At 31.7% G+C, this 27,781-nt stretch overlaps 1 protein-coding gene across 3 annotated transcripts; it reads left to right on the top strand.

The window, feature by feature from the left end:
- The first annotated feature begins 787 nt into the window (after positions 1-787).
- Positions 788-14,417, top strand: LOC123205033. 3 transcript variants are annotated; one of them, XM_044621829.1, is made up of 11 exons: positions 788-1,944; positions 2,374-4,214; positions 4,332-4,739; positions 6,743-6,863; positions 6,984-7,336; positions 7,519-8,337; positions 8,894-9,712; positions 10,266-11,084; positions 11,391-12,205; positions 12,656-12,768; positions 13,180-14,417. In XM_044621829.1, coding segments are annotated over exons 1-10 (6,930 nt in total). In that variant the 5' UTR covers positions 788-1,010; the 3' UTR covers positions 12,657-12,768; positions 13,180-14,417. The 3 variants fall into 3 exon arrangements, with proteins under 3 accessions (XP_044477764.1, XP_044477763.1, XP_044477765.1); XM_044621828.1 differs by having other exon boundaries at positions 6,743-7,336; XM_044621830.1 differs by lacking the exons at positions 6,743-6,863; positions 6,984-7,336 and having other exon boundaries at positions 789-1,944.
- Positions 14,418-27,781: the final 13,364 nt, after the last annotated feature.

The following is a 27,781-nucleotide window of genomic DNA, read 5'->3' as shown; positions in this document are numbered from 1 at the left end:
TATAATTATATTATTATTATTCACACATATTTTTTATATGTATTATTTTATTTATCAATAAAATTATATATATCTATTTTTAATACATAATTTATGTATATAGATAAGATATTATCATATAATTAAATATTTCTTTATCATATAATAATACATATTTTAAAATTATCTATTATATTATGATATATTATTATATATAAAAATTATATGTAAAAAATAAATTCACATAACATTACCCTTTATTTATTATTAGCAAAGAAAGATAGCATCTTGCAAAATTTGCTTACCATAATTATTGATCATATAAGACAAGACTATCACTTTAATTGATTATTAAAGAAATTGGACAAGTCCATTTTTTTCTTTTTAATTACGGAATTAACTTTTTCATCTTTTTTTTTTTTCATAATGTTTATGATAATAGCTTAATGCCTTCAATGTTTTGTTTTTTAAGTTAAGTGGATTAAATTTTTTTATTTACCAACTCTTTTTTCCTTTTGGAAAAAAAAATTAAAGCAATAATACATTGCAATATTAAACATTTGATTTATAGTATTTTTCATTCTTAACCTTATTTCAAGTATTTTAGGTATTATCAGGCATAAATTTAAAAAGCTCTATGATTAAAATCTATAATCACTGCACTACCATGGTGAATAATGCATGTTCAAGTTTCCCCCTTTGCTATAAAGAATGTTAAACACTTACATAAATTAATTAGAACTTAGGATGTGGAAATTATTTCCTGCTATCAGGAAGAAAAGTAAAATTTACTCCTAAATTGAATTTCTTTTCATAACTGTAAATATTATAGATTATAATGTCTGCTGAATAATGCATAAAGTTGTTGGCATGTTGCTTTCTTTGTGTCTTCTTGTTGACTAACCAAACATTTTAGTCTTTTCTTTTGTATCTCTTTGACCCTCTCTTGTTTTGGTATCTGAGTTCTCTTTTCCTTTTCGTTTTTTCCTTCTATTCTGTCTGATTCCAAATCTTTTTCCTTGTGCTTGAGAATGGCAGAAGCTGCTGTGAATGCTGTTATAGAAGTTAGAAAGTGCTTAATTGGTCTGATCGGGCGTCAGTTTATGTACTTGTACAACTACAAAACCAACTTTGACAATCTTGAAAAGAAAGCTGCAAGGCTGAAGGATGCAAGAGATGAGGTGAAGGCTAAGGTTGTTGATGCTGAAAATAATGTGAAAAAGATCAAACAGACTGTTAAGAACTGGCAGAGGCATGTGGATTCCATCCTTGAAGAAACAGACAAGCTAATTCAGGAGAAATCAAACGGCAGTTGTTTCAACTTAATCACTTGCTACAAAAATGGCAGGAAAGCATGGAAAACGCTGAACGCTATAACTGAACTTCTTCAGGAAGAAAAAACATTTGGTGAAGTTTCACTTCCTACCACTTATGAAGTCGTTCGGCTCACTAACAAAGATTATGAGGAATTTGAATCAAGAAGGTCAGTTTTCAACGATGTGCTGAAGGAATTAGATGATCCTGAGGTGGGAATTATTGGGGTTTATGGGATGGGTGGAATTGGTAAAACCACACTGGTCAAAGAAGTTGGTCATCAAGCCAAGAAAAACCAGAAGTTGGATGACGTGGTTTTCGTAGAGGTATCTGATAAACCAGATACTAAAAAGATTCAAGATGAAATTGCGACTCAGTTACGCGTGAAATTGGATACGGAGGCTGAACGAGTGAGCAAGTTGAATGCGAGACTGAAGAATGGTAAAAAAGTGCTTGTAATTTTAGACAATATATGGGAACGATTAGATTTGGAGGCTCTCGGTATTCCTTGTGGAGATGACCGTGGGGGATGTAAATTGTTGCTGACAGCAAGATATCGTAATGTATTATGGAGTATGGATTGTAAGAAAGATTTCTCGATGGGTGTCTTAAAGGAAGAAGAAGCTTGGAGATTGTTTAAGAAGATGGCAGGTAATCAGAGAATTGTTTCATATTATAGTTTTGTCTTCTGCATATCTATGAAAAATATTTATATTCATTTAGATTAATTTCTATTTACGTGAAATAATAAAAAGCAAATTTACTCTCAGAAATTAAAAAATAATTGTAATAATTGTGCTAATTAAACTTCAAATTTCAATTTCTCTTGTTATATATCAGTTTTAAAAATAATTTTTTTGGAATTGAATACAAATTTAGTGTACTAGTAAATCAATTAAACATCTCTTTTTTAGTATTTCATTAACAGAAATGCTATTAATACTTTAAATGCATGATCTATAACAAAGAATTTATTATCTAAAAAATTCCAATATTCAAATGGGATCAATTTTATTATATTTGAAGCGCATAGAATACATATCTCTGCCTCTTGATCTACAATCCATGGTCCTCTTGCAGGTGATGTTGTTGATCAAACAAATGAGCTGAATTCTCTGCCAAATGACGTATGCAACGAATGCCATGGTTTGCCAATTGTCATTACTACCATAGCAAGAGCATTAAGAAACATGAGACATCAATTTCAATGGAAAGATGCCCTACGAGAACTAAGAAAGCCTTCTCCAACAAAGTTTGCAGGCTTGCTAGAAAAAGAATACACAAAGATAGCATTGAGTTACAATTGTCTAAGACGTGATGAGCTCAAGAAAACTTTGCTAATTTGTGGCTTAATGGTAAATTACACTACCATTTCAGACTTGTTCAAACTCATTTTCGGTTTAAATATATTGGAAGGTTCTAACTTTACAATGGAAGAAGCACGGAATAAGCTGGAAAGTCTTGTCTGTGAACTCAAGGATTCGTGTTTGTTGCTTGATGGTTCAACCAGTAAACAATTTGCCATGCATGATGTTATTCGTTCAGTTGTCATAACAATTGCATATAAAGATTATCATGTATTTACAGAGCGAAATGACATGGTGATGGAATCGTCAGATAAAGAGCAATTGAAAAAATGCACTAAAATCTCACTAGTTGATTGTAATATGATTGGTGAGATTTGGTCTCAAGGTTTGGATTATCCAAAACTTGAATTTTTCAGTACGGAGATGAAGGGTTCTTTTGAAATCCCCGAAGATTTTTTTGTGGGGATGGGAAACCTCAAGGTTCTAAGTTTCCTCGACCTGAAGGTATTGTCCTTGCCAACATCTCTTGCTTTTCTTGTAAATCTTCAAACGTTATGTTTGGATTATGGGAAATTTTCAGATGTAACAATAATTGGAGAATTGAGAAAACTAAAGATTCTTAGCTTGCGATGTTGTAATATTAAACTGTTGCCTGGAGAAATAGGTAACTTGACTCAATTACAGTTTTTAGATTTAAGTTATTGTGAGCAACTAGAAGTTATTGTACCGAATGTTATATCAAGCTTATTGCGATTGGAAGAATTGTATGTGGGAGGATGCTCAATTTTGTCAAAGGCTGGCATACTTAAAGAGTTGAAGGGTTTGTCCAAATTGACAACTTTAGAAATAGAAATTTCAGATGATCAAATTTTGCAAGAAGACTTCTTCTCCAAAAAGTTTGAAAGGTACAATATATCAATTGGAAATAGGGCTGCTTCTTTTGGTGGGTCCTACATATCGAGGGATGATTGGAAGTTCATGTGGCTAATTGAGCATGCTGATTTAAGAATGCTGAGACTGAATCTTAATTCTTTCATCTGGCACGAGAAATTGCAGTTGTTATCAAATGTTGAATTGTTATGCTTAGACAAATTGCAGGGTATGAAGAATGATCTCTCCGAATTAGACAAGAAGGGTTTTTCTGAATTAAAATATCTCTGTGTCCAAAATAATCCTAACATTGTGTGCATTGTTGACTCAACAAAGTGCATTTCTCATCAGGTCTTTCCAATCCTGGAGTCTCTGATTGTTTTCAAGTTGATTAACTTGGAAAAGATATGCTATGGTCCACCCTCAACAGAGTCTTTCTACCACTTAAAATTTATAGAAGTGAAAAGCTGTGATAAGTTGGAAAATATCTTCTCATTCTCCAATGCTAGTAGAAGCCTATCACAACTTCAATTAATTAAGGTGGAAGATTGCAAGAATTTGGCTGAGATTTTTGCTGTTGAAAGTAAAAATAGAGCAAGCAAAAATGAAGTAATTGATAAGATTGAATTTTGTCAATTACGCTTCTTGAAGTTGCTTGAACTTCCAAGGATTGCAAGTTTTTACTCAAATATCAATTCTGAGGATGCGGCAAGTGATACTATCATACCATTTTTCGACAAAAAGGTTTGCTTTGTGATAACCTTATCCTAATTTATTATCTTTCTAGATTTGAATTTCTTTAAATGGACTTAATTTCAAGTTTTATGCTATTTTGTTTTAATGGCATTAAATTTTGGACAGGTTGTTTTCCAGAGTTTGGAAGCCTTAGAGCTTAAAGCAATTAATTTTGAGAAGATTTGGGACGATAAACTTCCAATAACCTCTTGTTGCTATCAGAATTTGGAAAGATTGATTGTGGATGGCTGCCAAAAGCTAAAATTTGTATTTCCGTCATCTATAATTGAAAGCTTTAAACAACTTCAACACCTTGAGATAAGTTGTTGTAAGGAATTAAAGGAGATTGTTGCCAAAGAAGAAACAAACGATACTACTACATTTATCTTTCCAAGGGTAGTCTTTTTGAAACTTAGAGAATTGCCTGAGCTTACAACTTTCTACCATGGTAAACACAACTCAAATTGGCCCATGTTAAAGGAGTTGGAGGTGCATGGTTATGGCAGACTAGACATATTTACTTCAAAATATAAGGTACAAGCTTTTTTTTATTATAGAATTTATTAAGGCAACATCTTGATATCCATACGCGTCTTTTACTTAATTATCATTTAAATAAAAATTTTTAATAAACACAAATTTTATCTTTTTTTTTTCTTAATTTAAAATTTTAATAATTTCTTTTACCTTACCTTCTCCCCTTTAAAATACATTATGTGTAGTGGCGTTTGTCCTCTGATCATTTTACTAATTTAACCAAACAGAACAAATTATGAAAACAACCAAAATGAAGTAATCCATACAAATAAGACACAATCTCCCAAAATCACGAGAAGGATGTGTTCTTCCATTGAATGATATGTCAGTAAAATCATTAGAAAAATCAAAATCAACAAGAATATGAATTAGAAAATTGAGAGAACGAAAACTAAGTAGGGTCACGAACAGTGGCCTTTTGTCAAACACCTACTGGGCACCAACTACTATAGACCCAAAAAACCACTAGGACAACTTCCAAATCACGACAAACTGCACAATACAAATTCCCAACTTCAATAATTAATTCACAACACCAGAATTAACACAATTAAAGCCTCAAATTAAACCAAATTAGTCACCAAAATTAAGAAAAGGAAACCCAATTGCACAGAGGGAAGATGGTGACGCGACGGGATGAATAGACCAGTGGTGGATGATTGAAGGTGGCGGGCGTTGATGATGGAAGAGGGCTGGAGCGCTGGCAGTGGCGGATGATGAGGTGGCAGTGGCTTGAGGCGAAATCGGGTTTCAAAAAGATGCAAAGACAGTGGAAACTTTGAGATGAAAAGCTTGAAAACGGTGGTTGAGGGCGGCAAAGAGATGGACAGAACAGGAGTCGCCGGTGGCCGGCGTCCAGAAGCTGACAGAACTGGCCGGCGGATGGATTCCAATGCTACCTAGCTGAGAGAGTTTTTTTAATATTTTTATTTAAATGGCAGTTTTACTTAAATACTAATAGGGAATTTTAATAAAATGAGGTATTGTGGTTTTTGAAACTTTATGAGTGAAAGTTTCGGAATTTATCAAATCTTGGGGAGACAAGTCTTTTTGGCCTTCTTTTTTTTATCAAAAAACTTATTCCCATCCAAACTTTAGTGCAAATCTAAGTTCATATCTGTTAACTTTTGAAAATTTAAACACTTATCCGTCTGTTAAATTTTATTGTTACTGTCAGGATAAAATTGTTATTTAAAAAAATATATTTAAAAAAAATTATAAATTCATCACATTTTTTCCTATAAGATTAAAAACTAATAATTTATCATATTTTCTTATTTATCATAATTTCTCCTTTACTACTACTCTGGCGACCACAGCTGATCAATTTCTTCCCTCTCATCTCTTAGATAAAGATGAATTGTCGGCCAATTGGAGGTCGGCTAATGATTCGTTCGTGCGAATTTGTGTAATACGCGAATTAGTGTGTCGTATAGATCTGTTTGGCCAATCTGTGCATTGACTGAATGAAGAATTAAAGTCTTCTTTTGATGTTCAAATTATTCAAAGAAAAAATTGTTTGAAATTAGAATTTTAGTACATGGACAGGTACAATAAATTTTGCATATGTTAGATAGGGAGAATGATACCTAAGAATATATTTATGAGCGTGGTGGCAAGAGGGAGTTTTATAACATTAATATGGCATGTCTTAATATATAAATGGATGAAATACAACTTTTGTTTCTCTGCTTAATCTAAGAAAACATTGAAATAACATTAAATTTTGGGCAGCTTGTTTTTCCTAATTTGGAAGCCTTAAAGCTTGGAGCAATTAATTATGAGAAGATTTGGGACAATAATTAATTTTGAGAGTTTTATAACATTATATATCTAAGAGAGATATATAATGCATAGTCCAAGAAAATTAAAATCTATTAGATAAACTATTTGAATTTGTTTTTGAAAATGAGCAAAGAATAAAATAAAAAACTTGGTATTTCTATGATTCTTGAATGTTTTTAGTAATATTTTTTACAACCAAAAAAATCTGAGTGCAGGTTGTTGTCCCCAATTTGGAGGTCTTAAAACTATGTTCATCCAATTGTGAAATACTCTGGGATAGTCAACTTGGGACAACTTCTTCTTGCTATCAAAACTTGACAAGCTTGATCCTGAATGGTTGTCGAAAACTCCAATATGTCTTAAAACTATGTTCATCCAATTGTGAAATACTTCGGGATAGTCAACTTGGGACAACTTCTTCTTGCTATCAAAACTTGACAAGCTTGATCCTGAATGGTTGTGGAAAACTCCAATATGTATTTTTATCATCCATGGTGAAATGCTTTGAGCGGCTTGAACATATTGAGATATGCAATTGTAGTGTTTTGAAGGAGATTATTTCAAAAGGAGTGGAAGCAAACAAAACATTTGTATTTCCACGAGTAACCTTTCTAAAACTGGAGAATTTGCCCGAACTTGCAACTTTCTATCCTGGAGTACACACTTCTGAATGGCCAGTGTTAAAGGAGTTGGAGGTGTGTAATTGTGACAAAATAAAAATATTCACTTCAGAATATATGAGCTTCCATGATAATAATGAGGGTCAAAATGATATTCGGGAGAAACAATCCCTCTTCTTGGCTGAAAAGGTAAGTGCTTTTCATTTTAACTTTTACTTTTCAAAAAATAAAAGTAACATGAAAAATATTTACCTGTGCATTGATTCACAATATTTTCATATTCTACTTCTGCTTAAATAAAATACAATATTTTTGTGTCAAATTGTTTGAGAACTTCAACTTTAGCTTTATTTTGTCTAATTTGTTTGCAGATTAACCCCAATTTGGGTAAATTAACCCTAAGCAGAGCGGATGACATGATAAAATTCCTGCATCAATTTCCAGAAAACTTTTGTAGATGTACAATTGAGATTGAACAGGATAAATCTGCCAATATTTCGGTTGGCATCTTTCAGAGACCGGTTAAGCTGGAAAAACTCATTCTCAGTGACTGCTCATATGAGGAGATATTTACATGTGGAGAGGATGAGAAACATACAAACATCTTGATACAAATAAAAAGTTTGGAGTTGCGTGATCTTTCTGATGCAAAGTACCTTTGGGGAAAAGGCTCCAAACTAGACTCTCTTCTTCAAAATCTTGAAGTTCTAGAAGTGAGATGTTGTGATAAAATGATAAATGTTCTGCCATCCTCAGCATCTTTTGAGAATCTAACAGTTTTGAATGTAGATTCGTGTTATGGATTGATGAACTTACTCACACCTTCCACAGCAAAAAATTTGGTCCAGTTGAGAGAAATGAAAATTGGAAGTTGCAGAATGATGACAGAAATAGTATCAAATAAGACAGAAGATGTAGCAGCAGAAGATGAAATTGTTTTTGGCAAACTGAAGTTGTTGTCACTTCACCGCTTACAAAATCTCATATGCTTCTACTTGGGGAATTATGCATTGAAATTCCCGTCTTTGGAAGAATTAACTGTAGATGACTGTCCTATGATGATGACTTTCTCTGTAGGAAACTTAAATACACCAAGTTTACAGAAAGTTCAACAAGATTGGTGGGATAAAGGCAAATGGTGTTGGGAGGGTGACCTAAATGCAACCATACAACATTTGCACGAAGAAGAGGTATGCAGTTAGTTTAAGATTGCTTTACTTTGAATTTTCTTATTCACCTTCTAACTTAAATTCTTGACGTACAAAATAATTGAAAAGCCTTTTTATAAAAAAAAAATGTTAAGTTACAAAAATTTTAATATTACATACACTAAAAATATATTTTCTTTTATGTTCAGCATACAAATTAAAGTTGAATAGTACAATTGATATTAGGATAACATATTAGTTGTCTACATTCTGAATTTTTTTTCTCCTTACTGTTAAAAACGTAGTGCCAAAAATGTTGAAAAAATCTGAGTGCAGGTTGTTGTCCCCAATTTGGAGGTTTTAAAACTACGTTCAGTCATTTTGAGTGCAGGTTGTTGTCAATTTTTGCCAATTGTGAAAAATATTTATTTGTTAACCTTTTGCCAATGTTGCTTGCTTTTAAGTACGAGTCACTTCACCTGTGCATTGGTTCAAAATATTTTCATATTCCATTTCTGCTTAAATAAAATACAATATTTTTGTGTCAAATTGTTTGAGAACTTCAACTTTAGCTTTATTTTGTCTAATTTGTTTGCAGATTAACCCCAATTTGGGTAAATTAACCCTAAGCAGAGCGGATGACATGATAAAATTCCTGCATCAGTTTCCAGAAAACTTTTGTAGATGTACAATTAAGATCGAACAGGATAAATCTGCCAATATTTCGGTTGGCATCTTTCAGAGACCGGTTAAGCTGAAAAAACTCATTCTCAGTGACTGCTCATATGAGGAGATATTTACATGTGGAGAGGATGAGAAGCATACAAACATCTTGATACAAATAAAAAGTTTGGAGTTGCGTGATCTTTCTGATGCAAAGTACCTTTGGGGAAAAGGCTCCAAACTAGACTCTCTTCTTCAAAATCTTGAAGTTCTAGAAGTGAGATGTTGTGATAGAATGATAAATGTTCTGCCATCCTCAGCATCTTTTGAGAATCTAACAGTTTTGAATGTAGATTCGTGTTATGGATTGATGAACTTACTCACACCTTCCATAGCAAAAAATTTGGTCCAGTTGAGAGAAATGAAAATTGGAAGTTGCAGAATGATGACAGAAATAGTATCAAATAAGACAGAAGATGTAGCAGCAGAAGATGAAATTGTTTTTAGCAATCTGAAGTTGTTGTCACTTGAAAACTTACGAAATCTCATATGCTTCTACTATGGGAATTATTCATTGAAATTCCCATATTTGGAAGAATTAACTGTAGATGGCTGTCCTATGATGATGACTTTCTCTGTAGGAAACTTAAACACACCATGTTTACAGAAAGTTCAACGTAATTGGTCAGCTGAAAACATATTGGACTGCGAGAGTGACCTAAATGCAATTATACAACGACGGCACGAAGAAGAGGTATGCAGTTAGTTTAAGATTGCTTTACTTTGAATTTTCTTAATCACCTTCTAACTTAAATTCTTGATGTGCAAAATAATTGAAAAGCCTTTTTATAAAAAAAAAATATTAAGTTACAAAAATTTTAATATTACATACACTAAAAATAGATTTTCTTTTATGTTCAGCACACAAATTAAAGTTGAATAGTACAACTGATATTAGGATAACATATTAGTTGTCTACATTCTGAATTTTTTCTCTCCTTATTGTTAAAAACGTAGTGCCAAAAATGTTGAAAAAATCTGAATGCAAGTTGTTGTCCCCAATTTGGAGGTTTTAAAACTACGTTCAATTATTTTGAGTGCAGGTTGTCAATTTTTGCCAATTGTGAAAAATATTTATTTGTTAACCTTTTGCCAATGTTGTTTGCTTTTAAGTACGGGTCACTTTACCTGTGCATTGATTCAAAATATTTTCATATTCTACTTCTGCTTAAATAAAATACAATATTTTTGTGTCAAATTGTTTGAGAACTTCAACTTTAGCTTTATTTTGTCTAATTTGTTTGCAGATTAACCCCAATTTGGGTAAATTAACCCTAAGCAGAGCGGATGACATGATAAAATTCCTGCATCAGTTTCCAGAAAACTTTTGTAGATGTACAATTGAGATTGAACAGGATAAATCTGCCAATATTTCGGTTGGCATCTTTCAGAGACCGGTTAAGCTGGAAAAACTCATTCTCAGTGACTGCTCATATGAGGAGATATTTACATGTGGAGAGGATGAGAAACATACAAACATCTTGATACAAATAAAAAGTTTGGAGTTGCGTGATCTTTCTGATGCAAAGTACCTTTGGGGAAAAGGCTCCAAACTAGACTCTCTTCTTCAAAATCTTGAAGTTCTAGAAGTGAGATGTTGTGATAGAATGATAAATGTTCTGCCATCCTCAGCATCTTTTGAGAATCTAACAGTTTTGAATGTAGATTCGTGTTATGGATTGATGAACTTACTCACACCTTCCACAGCAAAAAATTTGGTCCAGTTGAGAGAAATGAAAATTGGAAGTTGCAGAATGATGACAGAAATAGTATCAAATAAGACAGAAGATGTAGCAGCAGAAGATGAACTTGTTTTTGGCAAACTGAAGTTGCTGTCACTTGAAGAGTTAAAAAGTCTCACATGTTTCTGCTCTGGGAGTTATGCATTGAAATTCCCATATTTGGAAGAATTGGCTGTAGATGGTTGTCCTAGGATGAAGACCTTCTTTGCAGGAAACTTATACACACCAAGTTTACACAAAGTTCTAGAAGATTGGAGGGATAAAGACAAATGGAGTTGGAACGGTAACCTAAATGCCACCATACAACAACTGTACGAAAAAGAGGTATGTATTTAGTTTAAAATTGCTTTTCTTTGAATTTTCTTATTCACCTTCAAACTTGAATTCTTGGTGTACAAATTAATTGAAATTTTTTTTATAGAAAAAATATTAAGTTACAAAATTTTAATTTTACATGCACTAAAAGTGGATTCTCTTTTATGTTAAACATACAAACTAAAGCTAAATAGTACAACTGATATTACGATAACATATTAGTTGTCTATATTTAGAATTTTTTTTTCTCCTTACTTTTTCTATAAATATTGAAAAAAAATTAACTTTTTTATAATTTATTTGATCAATCATCAGGGTAACTCCAAGTCAGAGAAATTGATACTAAGTGGAAAAGACGTCACACTTATATGGCAAGAACAGTTTTCAGAACATCAATTTTCCAAAGTAAAAATTCTTAAGATCATTAAGGATGAATCATCTAACATTCCAATTGGAATTCTTCAGAGATTTAACAATCTCAAAAAACTTGTACTACGATCGAGTTCATATAAGGAGATATTCTTATGTGAAAAAGATGAGAAAGATGTAAGCATGCTCACACAAATAAAGGAACTAAAGTTATGGGGGCTTTTCAATTTGGAGTACATGTGGAAAGAAAAATCTCATCTGGACTCAATTCTTCAAAATCTTGAAATGTTACATGTAAATTTTTGCCACAATTTGTTTAGTATAATGCCGTCTTCAGCAACTTTTGAAAATCTCATAACTCTAGAAGTATGGTACTGTGATGGATTGATAAACTTAGTATCATCTTCAACAGCCAAAAGTCTGGTGCGACTTGAAGAACTGAGATTGTTAGAATGTAAAATGATGGCAGAAGTAGTATCAAGTGAGGGGGGTACAAAAGCCGAAGAAATTGTTTTTGACAAATTAAAGCTACTATCACTTCGTAATTTAAAGAATCTCACAAGCTTCAGCTCCGGTAATTACGTCCTCAAATTTCCAGCTTTGGAAGAATTTATTGTGGAGGAATGCCACAATATGAAGACTTTCTTTGAAGGAGTCTTAAGTGTACCAAGTTTACGAAAAGTAAAGAAATGGGCTGACAAATTAGGATACTGGGAGGGTGACCTTAATACTACTATTCAATTTCTACACAGAAAAAAGTGGTACATATTCATTTAACAGTTACTTATCTTTGTATTATCTCATTCCCCTTATTGTTTCTTGAGGATAAGGTCTTGCGTCCTCATGACTTTATCATTAACTTTCCTTTATATTAATATTATCTTGGAAGTAGTCAATAACTCTGTAGACAAAAAATACAAAAAAATTATTGAATTTAATAGTAGCGTGAAGGTTATTCGAGACAACCTTGATATATATATATATATATATATATATGTATATGTATATGTATATATATGTATATGTATATGTATATATATATATTCTAGTACAACCATAAAACGTCATGATTGTGGAAACGTGTTCTTGTTTTTTTGGTCTTCACATTTTTTTCTCTTTACCAAACTATAGATCATCATTTTAAAATTTAAGATGACATTTCCCTGCACTTCGTTTGTTCACTTTCATTGTGTTGTGCTGTATTTTTACAGAATATTCAGAGTTCTGGAAGGACACAGAGCAAACTTCAATGAAATCTCTGGAATAAGGTTCTTTTTTTTGTGGTTTGTGAGGCATTATTGCGGCTCAAGTTTCCTGTGTTGAGGTCAGAGATAGGAGGCCTTTTGTTTCCATCTTTATTATTCTGCTTCTGCTTTTTCGTTTTGCCTATTGTGGTTCTTTGCATTTATAATGTAATATGAATTATTTGTCTACATGAATAAATGTCTGAATGTCTATATTTAATGAATCTTTGGTGTATGATGATTCTATTTGGTGATATTGTCTTTGTCAAAAGTTGTTAACAACAGACTAGATGCAAACTTCAACTTGTTTCATAAAACCTTTCCCTATTGCAAGCTCAGATTTAGAAGGGTGTGGTAATGGGTACAAAAGAGCCTGAGATCACCTTGTTGAATCTTGGGTCCTCTTTAAGTCTTTTGATTGTTCTTCTGCAAAAATTGGTAACATATATCTGGTATCGAACTTATTTCTTGCTTTTGTTTTATTTATGAAGCAATTCTGGAATTATCCTTTCTGCCGCAAAGCTCTCTCCTGGCCACACAGCTTTTCGTTTCTTGGCAAGCTATCAAAATGGGAAGTTTGTGCTTGCATACTGCAAGTTTCCTTGCGTTGATTTATTGGAACTTGCAAAGGCATTTCTGTCCAAGGTCAACTATCAGAGCCAAGTTCAAAATCAATTTCAATTGATATTTTTGTTTATCTTGTCCGGCTTCTGGTTCCAGGTGTTCTGCTCCAGAATAGATTGTGGATCCTCTGCCTCCTTGGTTCCCTGTATTGTCCTGTATTTCCACAACCAACCTGTGCAATTGCTTACCTGCTGTGCTTGTCATGGGATTAGTGCTGCTGTAAGCTTCTTCTGCAGGATCCAATCAGAGATTTTCTCTTCTTCTCTGCCCAGGTTTTCTGTCCCACTCTCCTGCTGTAGCAGCTCAACGTTTCTGCTTCCTGGTTTTCACTGCAATAGAATCCTGCTTTTCTTCTAATGCAGTCTGTTCCAGATTTTATTCTTCTCCACTGCTCCAGTCTGCATGACTGAATTTATTCTTCTACTGCCTTCCTTCTACTGCTTCCAGGGTTCCACAAGAAAGCCGCTGTGCAGTTCTCGGAAGAAGCAAGCACTACCAGTCTGCCTGCTACTTTGCCTTTCCTGATTGTGCAGCAGGCAGCCATTTGGGTGAAATCCTGCCAATGTCCAAGCTGCCCGGGATAGCGGCATTGATCACCTCATACTTGCAGTTCTAGATTTTTTCCCAGGTGCAACAATTAGACAGGAGCAGGCCTTGCTCTGCAGATTTTCAGTCAGAAGCAGTTCTTGCCCAGGCCATTCCAGAATTTTTCTAGGTGCAGAAGCTGATCAAATTATGTAAATTTCGTGCTGGGCTTCTTTCTCCTGTTTCAGCTGCTGCTTCGACCATCTGTGAGACTGCAATTTTTTTTCTGGATGTTTGTTGCTCCTCCCTGGTCCTGCAGCATTTTGCATTATGCAGGTATAGGTCTGAGTTATCTGAATCCTGAAGGATCTAGTTTGTTGCTGCCTTGGAAGAAAGCACCCTGCTGGTTTAGCCTCAAAATTAAAGTTTGTTTTTGTATAGCATAAACAAGTTGGTCAAGTCTGCACATGCACATGTAAAGTTTGGTGATATAAAAGTTTTGTTTGATTCTTCTGTTAATCTCTATGGTTGTAAGAACTTTGATAAGTTTTCAAAAGGAAATAATGTTTATCGATCGTAACATTTGTTGTAGAGGTCTTGATAATAAAAGGAGAAACAAATATAGTTGGTAGTAAAAAAAGATTATGTATTGAGTACTTTGGGATATAGCAAATTATTTTAAAGGTAAATCTATAAATTATGAATATAATCAATAGTGTTTTAGCCTGACGATGAACTTTCTACATTTGTTTCTCTCCTTCTCAATGCATCAAAACAAAGAAACTTAAAAAGGACCCAAGATTTAACATTTGTGGTAGGTTTATATGAGTTATATATTATATTATATTTTATATATTAGTCTAGAAATTTGCAATGGAGAAAAAATCTAAAGAAAGGAAGATATAAGTTTATATTATTTTGGGAATGGACAGTAGGTATAATAGGTTCAGTGCAAACACTATATAAGAGATCTTGTAGAAACAAGTAAGAGAATCTTACTTGTTCCTACAAAGTCTTTTTTTCAGTGTTTATACTACACCCATTTCTTCTCAATTGAGTTTACGAAAGTGAATTCATTCTAATAATTTGAACAGTTTTTCTGTTTAGAATATATTAAGTGTTTTTTCATTACATAATATTATAAAGGAAAAAAATTAGCCAAATTGTAAAAACAAAATAAAAACTAAGTTGTGACAATGTTTGAAAGCCACACACTTGACTTTCTCGGTTTTTTTTGTTGGTGGCGCGTATAAGTGACAATTGTCTTGCATCAAACATTGAGTAAATCAAGAAGATGTAGTTAGAAAAATAAGTCTCAACATTAATTCACTAATAAAATGAAAAATTTTCTTTAATTATTATACGAAATTAAGTAATAAAAATTATTTTACATTATTTGAAAATAAATACAAAATGTGATTTGGAGAATTGCCTACCATTTATGAAGTACTATCTTTAGTTGTATTAATTTGAAAGTAAATATAAATCAATAAAATTTAATAATTATTTAAAAAATAATTTATTAATAAAAAACCACACTAGCCCACAACAAGATCCACAAGTTAACCCATTTGTAAGGCTAATTATTGTGTAGACCTTGGTTTGACACAATCCACAACTATGGTGAACTGCACCAAATTTGGTTCAATCCAGTCGACATTAACCACTGCCACTTCTAAATTGTATAGTGTAAATCATGAAGGAAAGTCAATGGAAAGAAATCGACAATATATAAATGTTGATCTTGTTATAATAATAATAATATATAATAATATTTTAGTCGTTAGCCAAATGCAACTTGCAGCTTTTTTCATTATTCAGTATCTTACAATATCTTCAAGCGGCTCACAATTTCCCGCACGATCTTCTTGGATTGACGATCTTGTAAGGGAAGTGATTTTAATTTACATTTAATTAATTTTTATCCCTATTTTAAAACAATTTTAAATACACCTATTTTTTTAACATTAAGCCTTTATATAAATGTACCTTAACCCTAATTTTCCTTAATTAATTAAAATTTTTTATTTTCTTTAAATATTTATTTGTTCATGAAAATATAACACTAAAATTCTATGAAAAATATAATCTGGTGAATCCAAATATAAAAAAGAGAAAATAAGTAGAAAAAATGAAATTTATAGAAAACAAAGTGTAACAAAAAACATAATTAAAATTGATTTGAGAAGAAATTGTGAAGCGAAAACCTAATTAAGTTTGAAATTGGGAGAAATAAATCTAATTAAGCTTATAGGGGGTTTTTTTTGTTTTTTTTATTAAGTGGGTGGGGTTCAAAGAATTTTATTATTATTATTTTATTAGATAAGAGATGTACTTGGTAATTGGGGAGATCAATTCATAAGAGTTAAAAATCATTTCCCATTTACCGAAAAGCATTCTCACAAGTTCAAGGTTAAAAAAATTTACTTACTGTATATTTGCCTCAATTTGGACAATTTATTAATGATCATACATAAAACATAAAGGTTTAGATATTGTATGTATTTTAGATATTGATTATTAAATTCAAGGTTTAGAATTTGTAAATTAAATTAATATTATTAACAAAATACTGTATAATATATAGTATTACAATATAGTTTGAAATAAAATCCTAACTAATCTTATGAAATAAAAAAGTAATATACAATAAATTATTAAAATTAGAATTATATCAAATCAAAATCAAATTAAATCAGAATTACATTGAATTAAAATTAAATTGAATGATATCAAACCAAAATCAGGATTTGATCGAAAAAATGTTGACTGAAATCACCATAGGCTTATTATGATTTTTACTTATCTGTATATAAAATCCACATATTGAATAATCAATATCTAAAGTGCATGCATACATGCAAGGATAACTTCAAATTTGTCTTTGTCCCTTTCCTTCATGAAGCATATTTTGAAGTTAGACAAGAGGACCAGAAATTATCTGAAATTTGGGGATAAGCATTGAAATTATTGTATCGTGACGGGCAAGCTGAAGGAATTGGACAAAACTCAAATTGACGTGTGCATTTGTCCATCAGTTTTTCAGTTTGATAAGATTCATAGTCGCTATAAGAGGGACCATCACCTTCATTGGATGAGTTTAAGAACAGTTTATGAAGAGATTAGGATGTAATTAGTTTGTAATTACAGTGTATAATCCAGATTAGGTTTAATTAATCTATTTATAAATGATTGGTAGCAGACTTGCCATTCTTCAATTACTAATGTTATCTAAACAATAATTAGTTGGAATTTTTAGCTTGTCAATGGGGCGATGAGGACCCAGATTGGCGAAGCCGCTTCTCGTCGGAAAGTAGTTTCGCAAAGCAGCAAGGTAAAAGGTTTCCCATCACATCACAACTAAGAAAATCTTTAAGACAAAATTTGATAATATTGTTATGTACTTTTGTTTATGAATTATATTTGATTTTTTTTGAAAACGATTATTTTACCCTTTAAATGTAATCTTAAAACTATCATTAATACTTAATATAACTATTAAATTATTAATATATCCTTACTAATTTTAAAATTTATCATTTGGATTTCTAAAAAATATCAAAATTATAAACAATTTTAAAATTTTGTATTTTGTTTATTTTTTTAAGATATAACTATAATTCTGAAACTACTTTGGATTATCTTAGAAAATTTTAAAAACACATCCTAACATTTTTAATTTCCAAAACCTTTAAAATTTTTTTATTGATATACTTAATATTTTCAAAAATTTATGCTAGCCTCTTAACTCTTGAAAATTGAATATAGAAAAAATTAGAGGAAAAAAGAAAAATAAATTTAACAAAAAACATAAAGAAAAAAGAGTAAATACAAAGAATGAGAGGAAAAATGCATAAAAACATTCCTGAAATAATTTTTATATCTTTTCATTTAAGGAAATTCTCCTAAAAATAAAAAATAACATGTGATAATCTAACTTTTTTATAATTGTTATTTTAATTATAACCTAAAGGTTAAATTAATAAAATTTTGTAAACCCTTTTCTAGTATAAAGTTTTCCTTACATCCCAATTTGATTTATAGGTTAAGGATTAATGAATACAATTTCTTAGAAAAATTACCTTGTTCGATCATAAAGTTTATAGTTACACCCTTATCTTGCGTAAAAATTAATGTAATAAGCTAAATGTTAGCTTGTTTGCCTGTAAGCCTATTCAATCATATTTAAATACAATCTAAACTCAAATGAATCCCCGTCACATTCATACCTCAATCACCAAAACAACAATCAAGTATATCAAATTCAAGCCTAAACCCTCAGTAGCTTTTAGCTTAAGAAAAATTTTTTAACCCCCCTACAATGTAAAGTTTGTACTTATGCCCCCAAAAGTTTGTAATCTAAGACGAAATCACCTTTCTATTCAAGACGTCAACTACTACATTAGCCTTTCTTAGATGGTATTTAATGTCACAATCATAATTTTTTATCAATTTTATGTAAAACATGTATATGGTCTCTATCTAAACATATATATACTGAGTATGTAAGGTAGAAACCAAAACTAAAATTTGTAGAATATTAATCACTAACCTCCGACCATTGCTTGATGTTTTGATACAGAATAATCCTCTGGAAATTGCTTGTAAACTTTCATCTTCCAGGTGATTTCTTTTTCTCATAGAATGGTGTATGTCTTTCAGAAAAAAGCTCACCCAAGGACCTTTTTGCAACCTTAAATAAGCATTCTACCATCAAGAATGCAACGCAAACGTGTGGAGTTATGGCATGGGAGTTACCAACCATAATGCATGGGAGTTATAGACCATTAATCCATGAAGAAGTAACTGCATGAAGCAGTTACAAGTAAGAAGAAAAAACTGACATTCTCCCACTTGTTCTGTAACCCATGAATCCATATACTGAAGTAAAGAAATAAAATACACGAATCATGATGATAAATCCTCTAAGAACGAGTATTATCTTTCATGTATTACAATGTATTCATTTCTTTCTAACTTAATGAATAAACCTTATGTTTATTCTAGGTCCAAAATTGATTATTTTCTCAATCAAAATGTGCACATAAATTTGAGAAAAATTAATCAATTTAAAACTGAATAATTTTATTATAGAATATGTATATACATCAAATCACATGATGAAACCAACTCCCATCACAATTACAGCATGAGACCAACTCCTATTCGCTCTACATGATCTTAAAAACTTTTTGGTGGCATGCCTTTTGTCAAAAGACCGGCAATCATCAATTCAGTGTTGACGTGTTCAATGACCACTTTATTCTCTTTTACACGTTCCTTAATGGCTAAATACTTAATGTCGATATGTTTACTTCGACTATTACTTTTATTATTTTTAGTCAAGAAAACAGTAGCTAAATTGTCATAATAAATTTTTATCGACTTAGAAATAGAATCCACAATCCTAAGCCCAGATATGAAACTCTTCAACCATACACCATGTGATGTAACCTCAAAACAAGAAACGAACTCAGCCTCTATGGTAGATGTAACAATCAATGACTGCTTGACACTCCTCTAAGATATGGCTCCGCCAGCAAATAAGAAAATATATCTAGATGTTGATTTTTTTGAATCAACACAACCAGTAAAATCCGAATCGGAGTAACCAACTACCTCTAAATTATCAATTCGTTTATATATAAGCATGTATTCTTTGGTCCCTTGAAGGTATCGCATCACTTTCTTGACAACTCTCCAGTGGTCTATACCTGGGTTACTTTGATATCTTCCTAACATCCCAACAACAAATGCAATGTTAGGTCGTGTGCAAACCTGAGCATACATAAGGCCTCCAACAGCTGAAGCATAGGGAATGTTCTGTATTTGTTCCTTTTTAAGTTCTTTTTTAGGGCATTGGTTCAAATTGAACTTATCACCCTTCATAATTGGTGCTATACTTGGTGAACAATCTTTCATCTGAAATCTCTTTAAAACTTTGTTGATATAAGTTTCTTGAGATAGACCTAGTATGCCGTGAGGTCTGTTCCTATGAATCTTAATGCCAATGACAGAAGAAGCCTTACCCATATCTTTCATATCAAAGTTTTTAGAGAGAAATTGTTTCACCACATAAAACAACCATTTATCATTGGTTGTAAGTAATATATCATCCACATATAGAACAAGGAAATAAATTTTACTCCCACTAACCTTCTGGTATATACATTGATCCATGATATTCTCTTCAAAACTGAATGAAGAGATAACCTCATGGAATTTCAAATACCATTGACAGGATGCTTGTTTCAATCCATATATGGATTTCGTAAGCTTGCACACCAAATGCTCACCATCACTAGAGGAGAATCCTTCAAGTTGTTTCACATATACCTCTTCCTCTAGATCTCCAATGAGGAATGCTATTTTCACATCCATTTGATACAGTTCCAAGTCAAAATGGGCTACTAATGCCATTATAATACAGAAAGAATCTTTCTTAGATACAGGAGAAAAAGTCTCTGTGTAATCGATTCCCTCATTTTGAGTGAAACCCCTTAGCAACGAGTCTTGTCTTATATCTCTCGATGTTACCTAATGAGTCTTTTTTTGTTTTAAAGACCCATTTACACCCAATGGCCTTTGCCCCATTAGGTAACTTGACAAGATCCCAGACTTCATTACTTTTCAGAGATTCCATCTCATCTTTCATAGCATTGTACCACAAAATAGATTTACTGCAATCCATTGCTTGTGAAAACGTAACAGGATCATCTTTGGCTCCTAAATTATGGTCAATTTCTTGTAAATACACTATATAATCACTAGAAATAACTGATTTCCTCATTCTAGTTGATCTTCTTAATGTTGTAACACTATCCTCTTGTGGAGTACGTGTAAAACTGGTGGTTCAACAGTATCTAAAGGTTGTTGAACAGTTTGATCTACTAGAGTATTATCAGCAACTTGTGGAACTTCATTAATTGGTTGTTCAACATCCATTTGAACTTAAGGGGTGTTGTGAATAACAACCAATCTATTCTCGAAACGGGTGGATGAGTATCTGAATGATCTTTCTCAGAAACTAAATCTTGAGATTGATCGCTCCCACTGATTAAGTCATTCTCAAAAAATTTTGCATTTCGAGATTTCACAATTCTAGTGCTATGTGATGGACAATAAAATTTATAACCCTTAGACTTTTTGGCATATCCAATGAAATAACCACTTATAGTCCTTAGGTCTAATTTCTTCTCATGTGGATTATAAACTCTTACTTCAGACGAGCATCCCTAAATGCGTATATGTCACAAACTCGGTTTCTAACCTTTAAATAACTCAAATGGCGTTTCAGAAACAGCCTTGATTGGAACTCAGTTCAATATATACACTGTCGTTTTAAGAGCTTCTACCCACAATGATTTAGGAAGTTTGGAGTTGCTAAGCATACTTCGTACCATATCCAATAGAGTTCGATTTCTTCTTTCCGCTACACCATTTTGGTCTGGAGAACTAGACATAGTGTATTGGGCAACAATCTCATTTTCTTCAAGAAACCTTGCAAATGGACCAGGTGCTTGTCTATCATGAGTGTATTTACCATAATATTCTCCACCTTTATCTGATCTCACGATTTTAATTTGTTTTCCAGATTATTTCTCTACTTTTGCCTTGAAAACCTTAAAGGCATCTAATGCTTCATTCTTGTTATGTAGCATGTAGAGATACATGTATCGTGAATAATTATCAATAAATGAGATGAAATATTTTTGACCATAAACGTCCATATCAGGACAACAAATATCTGTATGTTGATTTCTAATATGTTTGAACTCCTCTTGACACCTTTCTTTGACTTGTTGGTTTGTTTTCCCTTTATACAATCCACACAAGTATCAAAGTCAGTAAAATCTAGAATATCTAGTACCCCATCATTCACTAACCTTTTAATTCTTTCTATGGAGATATGTCCCAATCTCTGATGCCACAATATAGAGAAATTTTCGTTCATAACACTCCTTTTAATACCAACATTACCTTGAATATACATCAAATTAAATGAAACGTTGTTTTGTAAATGAATTCGGTACAAACCATCAGACAATGTACCATTTCCTACAACTGCAAATTTATAAATCAAACTAAATGCAGTTTCATTAAATGTAAAGGAAAATCTAAAAGGTACAAGTCTTGAAACAGAAATCAAGTTTCTAGCGAAACTTGGAATATTAAAAGTTCGTTCTAAATCTAAAACATAACTAGAATCTAAAACTAATCTGCACGTTCCGACCGCTTCCACATGTGAATGCATCTTATTTCCCGAATAGATGCTTTGTTCACTAGCCATCGGTTTCCTTTGATTTAGAAAGCCCTGTAAGGTATTTGAAATATGGATTGTAGAACCGAAATCAATCCACTAAGTGTTATGACAAACATCAACCATATTAGATTTATAACATACAAGTGAGATTGAATTACCTTTCTTTTCAAGCCAAGCTTTAAACTTAATGCAATCCTTTTTCACATGTCCTTTCTTTTTACAGAAAAAACATTTGGATTCCTTCTTAAATTTGGGCTGATTGAATATTTTATCCTTTCCCTTATACTTAGCTTGGTTCTTTTTCTTCTTCCCTTGTGTAACCATATGTGCACTTTCATTCATTTCAATCAACAACCTTCCTTCCTCTTGCACACACATGGTCAGAAGTTCATTGATTGACCATTTTTTCTTATGTGTGTTATAAGAGATTTTGAAAGGTACGTATTGTTATGGAAGAGAATTTAGAATGAAATGCACTAGGAAAGATTCAGACATCTCAATCTCAAAAGCCTTAAGCTGAGCCGCAATATCCCTCATTTGCATGATGTGCTCATGCACACCTTTAACACTAGTGAGCTTCATTGATGTAAACTTTGTTATTAGAGTGTTGGCAAGTGCTTTATCTGAAGACTCAAACTGTTCATCAATAGCCTTCAGTAATTGTCTAACATTATTACACTCAGGGATTGAATCACGAATACTAGCAGATATACGTGTCCTGATGAACATCATACTCAAGCGATTAGATCACTCCCAATGATCATACAGGGCAATTTCATTCTGAGTGCTAGTTTCTATAGCTGTAGGTGGTTCATCCTTCCTAATAGTATAATCAATGTCCATACACCCTAATAGGAGAAGAATTCTCTCCTTCCAAATTTTATAATTGTTACCACTCAAAATAGAAACATTACATACATTATTAGAGAAATTCACAAGTTGAATAACTACAAATAAATATTAACATACATGCCTAAGTCACTAAATTTGAAGCTATCAAAATTTATATCATGTTCTACGAATGTATAAACATGCTATAAATATATAAACCACATAACATAAAAACTGCTTGTGGGCTAAGTTTTTAATTTAAATAGTTTTATATACAAATATATAAACCATATGATGAAACTACCAAATTATATTCCTTTTCTTAATTCCTGTGGGTAGATTAAGAAAAATAATTTGTTATTTCATCATAATTAATCACATAAATATAATAAAAAATCTTGTGGGATAAGATTTATCATACTTACATGATTAATTATAATTGATGTCATATAACTAAATGTGATCCCAGGATACTCAATGTATAACTTTGATATGATCAAAGATGTTGTGACTACTCTATGATAAATCAAAATTAGACTAATTACATGACATCTAATTTTATGCATATAATCCTTAATAAATTATTTAAAGTATAATTTCATTTAAACCAAAATTATGCATAAAATTTACCATATAAACAATATTAAATTATTTAATAAACACTAAAAATTAGATAAATGAAACTTAAATTATCCAATTAAAAAAAATAATAATAATAATTTTGGCAATCACATACTATACAAAAATATATTTTATTAAGGCCAAAATGTATAATATATTAAAAACTGAACCCTAACAGCTTTTATTTTTCATAGCAGAGGAAGGTCACGGGTTCCAGCTAACTAAAATTTTATGAAAATTAAAACTAAAATGTATAAGAAGAAAAGTTGTCCCAAATTCCTAACAAAATGAAATTGGCTGGGCGGCAAATCTCTCATTCAGAGCCTTGTGACTTATGGTTTGGGTTCAAAATGCGGGAATAAAGTAACTTTTTCATTTTTATTAATGCAGATGTCAAGTCATCTGTTGCAACCAAAAACAAATGACATGTCATCTGAAGATCGTCCCTGACCTCTAGCCAGGTCAAGATTCGGGTCGATAGACCCGGTTACAGACCTGTATACATTTTGCACTCTAAATCAGCCTACAAAACTCTGATTTTGACGTTTCATATATCAAAATTCTTAGTTTTTGATGTAGAATTCATCTAAATAAAAATTGTAAACAAAAAATGCCAACAACCAATTTTCTCTTTCTAAAGAAATTCGGGATAACATAAAATTTTGCATGTAATACACATCAAAGCAAGGCAGAGGCATAAAATAGCTTTGATACCAAATGTAAAACATGTATATGGTCTCTATCTAAACATATATATACTGAGTATGTAAGATAGAAACCAAAACTAAAATTTGTGGAATATTAATCACTAACCTTCGGCCATTACTTGATGTTTTGATACAGAATAATCCTTTGGAAATTGCTTGTAAACTTTCGTCTTACAGGTGATTTCTTTTTCTCACAGAATGGTGTATGTCTTTTAGAAAAAAGCTCACCCAGGGACCCTTTTGCAACCTTAAATAAGCATTCTACCATCAAGAATGCAACGCAAATGTGTGGAATTATGGCATGGGAGTTACCAACCATAATGCATGGGAGTTACAGACCATTAATCTATGAAGAAGTAACTGCATGAAGTAGTTACCAGTAAGAAGAAAAAATTGACATTTTAACCACCTCCTCTGTCTCATATTTAACTTTTTTCTAGGTGAAGAAATACTTTAAACTCTTGTGATTCATGTAGATGTTACACTTAACACCATATAAGTAACATTGACAGATTTTTAATGCAAAGACAACTGCAACTAATTCTAGATCATTGGTGGGGTATCGAATCTCATAATCCTTGAGTTGTCGGGAAGCATAAGTAATCATTTTCCCTTTTTACATCAACGCAACTTTCAAACCTTAGTGAGAGACATCTGTATACAAATCATATTCCTTGTCCTCAATCGACAATGCTAAAATCAGTGTCGATGTCAATCTTTCCTTTAATTCCAAGAAGCTCCTTTTTCAAGCATCTGACCATTTGAAAGGAATATTAGTTCAGGTCAACTCAGTCAATGGTTAGGCTAACTTAACAAAGCCCTCTGCGAATCATCTACCGTAACATGCCAATCCTACTCGGGTCTTTACCACTCTAACATAACCTCAATCTTACTCGGGTCCACCAAGATACTATTAGTAGATACCACATGTCCTAGAAAAGTCACACAGTCCAACTAGAACTCATATTTCAAGAACTTGACATATAACTACTTCTCATGTAGTCTTTGTAATACAAACCTTAGATGCTACTCGTACTCCTCACGAGTCTTAAAGTATATCAAGATATCATCGGTAAACACCACAATAAATTTATCAAGGTAGCCTTGGAACACTTTGTTCAGTAAATCCATGAAGATTGTAGGTGCATTAGTCAATTTAAAGGGTGTCACCACAAACTCATAATACTCATATCTCGTCCTAAAAACAGTCTTCGAAATGTTTCTCTTAGCAACGCAGGCTTAATGATACTTAAATCTCAAGTCAATGTTAGAGAACATTGAAGCACCTTTAAACTGATCAAACAAATCATTAATCCGTAGCAATGGGTACTTATTCTCAATAGTCACCTTGTTTAGCTCTCGATAGTCAATGCACATACATGTTAGTCCATCCTTCTTTTTCACAAAGAGAATCGGTGCACTCTAAGGTGAATGACTAAATCTGATAAAACTGCCATCTAGAAGCTCTTATAATTGCTTCTTAAATTCCTAGAGTTCACAAAGAGAATCGGTGCACCCTCACATGTTGTCTTGTATGGAAATGTATTTATGTACTCCTAGCATGTCATTTAAAACCGTCTTACAATGTTTAATATCAAAATATCCCTATATTTTTTTAACATTTTATTTAACCTCCTCTAACTATCTAACATTTCATTTAACACCCTCGCATGTTGTTTTGTATGTAAATGCATCTATGTACTCCTAACGTCATTTAAAACCATCTTATAATGTTTAATATCAAAATACTCCCATATTTTTTTAACATTTTTTTAACCTCCTATAATTATCTAACATTTCATTTAACACCTTTATATGTTGTCTTGTATGAAAATGCATCTGTCTACTCTTAATATATCATTTAAAACTGTCTTATAATGTTTAATATCAAAATAACCCTATATTTTTCTAATATTTTATTTAACGCCTAAATTATCTAGCATTTCATTTAACACCTTTATATGTTGTCTTTTATCAAAATGCATTTATCTAGTCTTAACATTTCATTTAAAACCTTTTTACAATGTTTAAAATCAAAATACCCCCATATTTTTCTAACATTTCATTTACCCCTATAATTATCTAACACTTCATTTAACACCCTCATATGTTGTCTTATATTGAAATATATCTATCAATTTCTAACATTTTATTTAAATTCTTCATACATTGTGTAATATCAAAATGCCCTCCATATTTTTCTAACATTTTATTTAACCCCCACATGATTATCAAATATCCAAATGTCTCCTTTACATGACATATGAACTAGATTTAATAAATAAAATTAAGTTTTGAGTTAAGATTCGTATAAATACTTTTTTCTCACAAATTGACGTTTTTCAATTTGAATTCAAAAATATGAACTTCTTCCTTTTGAATGAACCCGTAATAATTGATATTAAATAAAAACGAGAGTGAGAGTGAGTGTTTGAGTGATATGAGAAGTTTATGTAATGAGAGTGAAAGTGAGAGGGTTTATATAGAAGTGTAAAGGGTAATTTTGGTATTTTAAAAAATATTTAGGACATTTTTGCTTAGAAATAGGAAAGTAGACATTTTTGCTTAGAAATAGGAAAAATGCGCATTTTTACTTAATAAGGGGCAAAATGGGTAATTAATTTAATTTTCTTTAATTTAAAATCAATCAATCACGTAATATCATATCATATATGTATATGTAAAATCAGTCAATCACGAAATAGGTATCATAGATAAATTATGATTACTATATTGTTTATAATAAATTACGATCTTTTTTTTTTTAATTGTTTACATGATGATAGGCTATTATCAATTCGACCCACATACAACTCATCTGTCAACACTTGCCAATAGCACTAGTTTACTACGTATTAATTCTTTATTGGCCAACCTCGTCGACGTTAGTTGTCTCAACAAGCATGCAACTAGTCAATACGACATTAAATCAAGCCTATTGTGATGAAAGATGAAATGTTGACTCGTTCCTTGCTCAAACTTGCTTTGCACACTTGACTATTTACACCCTCGCCATGCTCAATCTTTTCCTTCCATGAATCCAATTTCAAAATAGTGTACATGGATTTGAATGAAATTCTATCTCGGTTTATAAATGCAATGGTATTTTCACTTCCAATTTAATAATATGTATATATAATTTTAAGTATATAATTAGTTATGCAGATGATGTATAATAATATAATTAAAAATTATTTTATTTTTATTTCAAAATTATTCAATCACATATGACACATTCTCTATATATCTAATTATATATTTAAAAGTGTGTATATATAATTTTATTGATGATAAATTTACCAATTCAAGCCTTAAGATGTAAACAATATCATGAATTGATGAGTTAAATAAGATGTATATGATTCAATAAAAAATCGTTATCCATTATTGGTTGCAATGATAATGAACTCTCACCCAACCAGAGCACCATCACAATTACCAACTGCTGAACCCAATTACCAAACAATCAGAAGATGGATATAAATTCTAACTGTTACTCATCAGAAACATTATTGTCATTTG

This window comes from Mangifera indica, unplaced genomic scaffold (assembly GCF_011075055.1).
Source record: "Mangifera indica cultivar Alphonso unplaced genomic scaffold, CATAS_Mindica_2.1 Un_0001, whole genome shotgun sequence".
NCBI classification, from domain to species: domain Eukaryota; kingdom Viridiplantae; phylum Streptophyta; class Magnoliopsida; order Sapindales; family Anacardiaceae; genus Mangifera; species Mangifera indica.
Note: the sequence above shows the minus strand (reverse complement) of the source record. Positions and strands in the feature narration are given on the sequence as shown.

Coding starts and splice junctions, on each gene's coding strand:
- LOC123205033 (XM_044621828.1), top strand. CDS start 1,011: ATGGCAGAAGCTGCTGTGAATGCTGTTATAGAAGTTAGAAAGTGCTTA. Junction 7,337..7,518: donor CCCTCTTCTTGGCTGAAAAG/GTAAGTGCTTTT, acceptor ATTTGTTTGCAG/ATTAACCCCAATTTGGGTAA. Junction 8,338..8,893: donor AACATTTGCACGAAGAAGAG/GTATGCAGTTAG, acceptor ATTTGTTTGCAG/ATTAACCCCAATTTGGGTAA.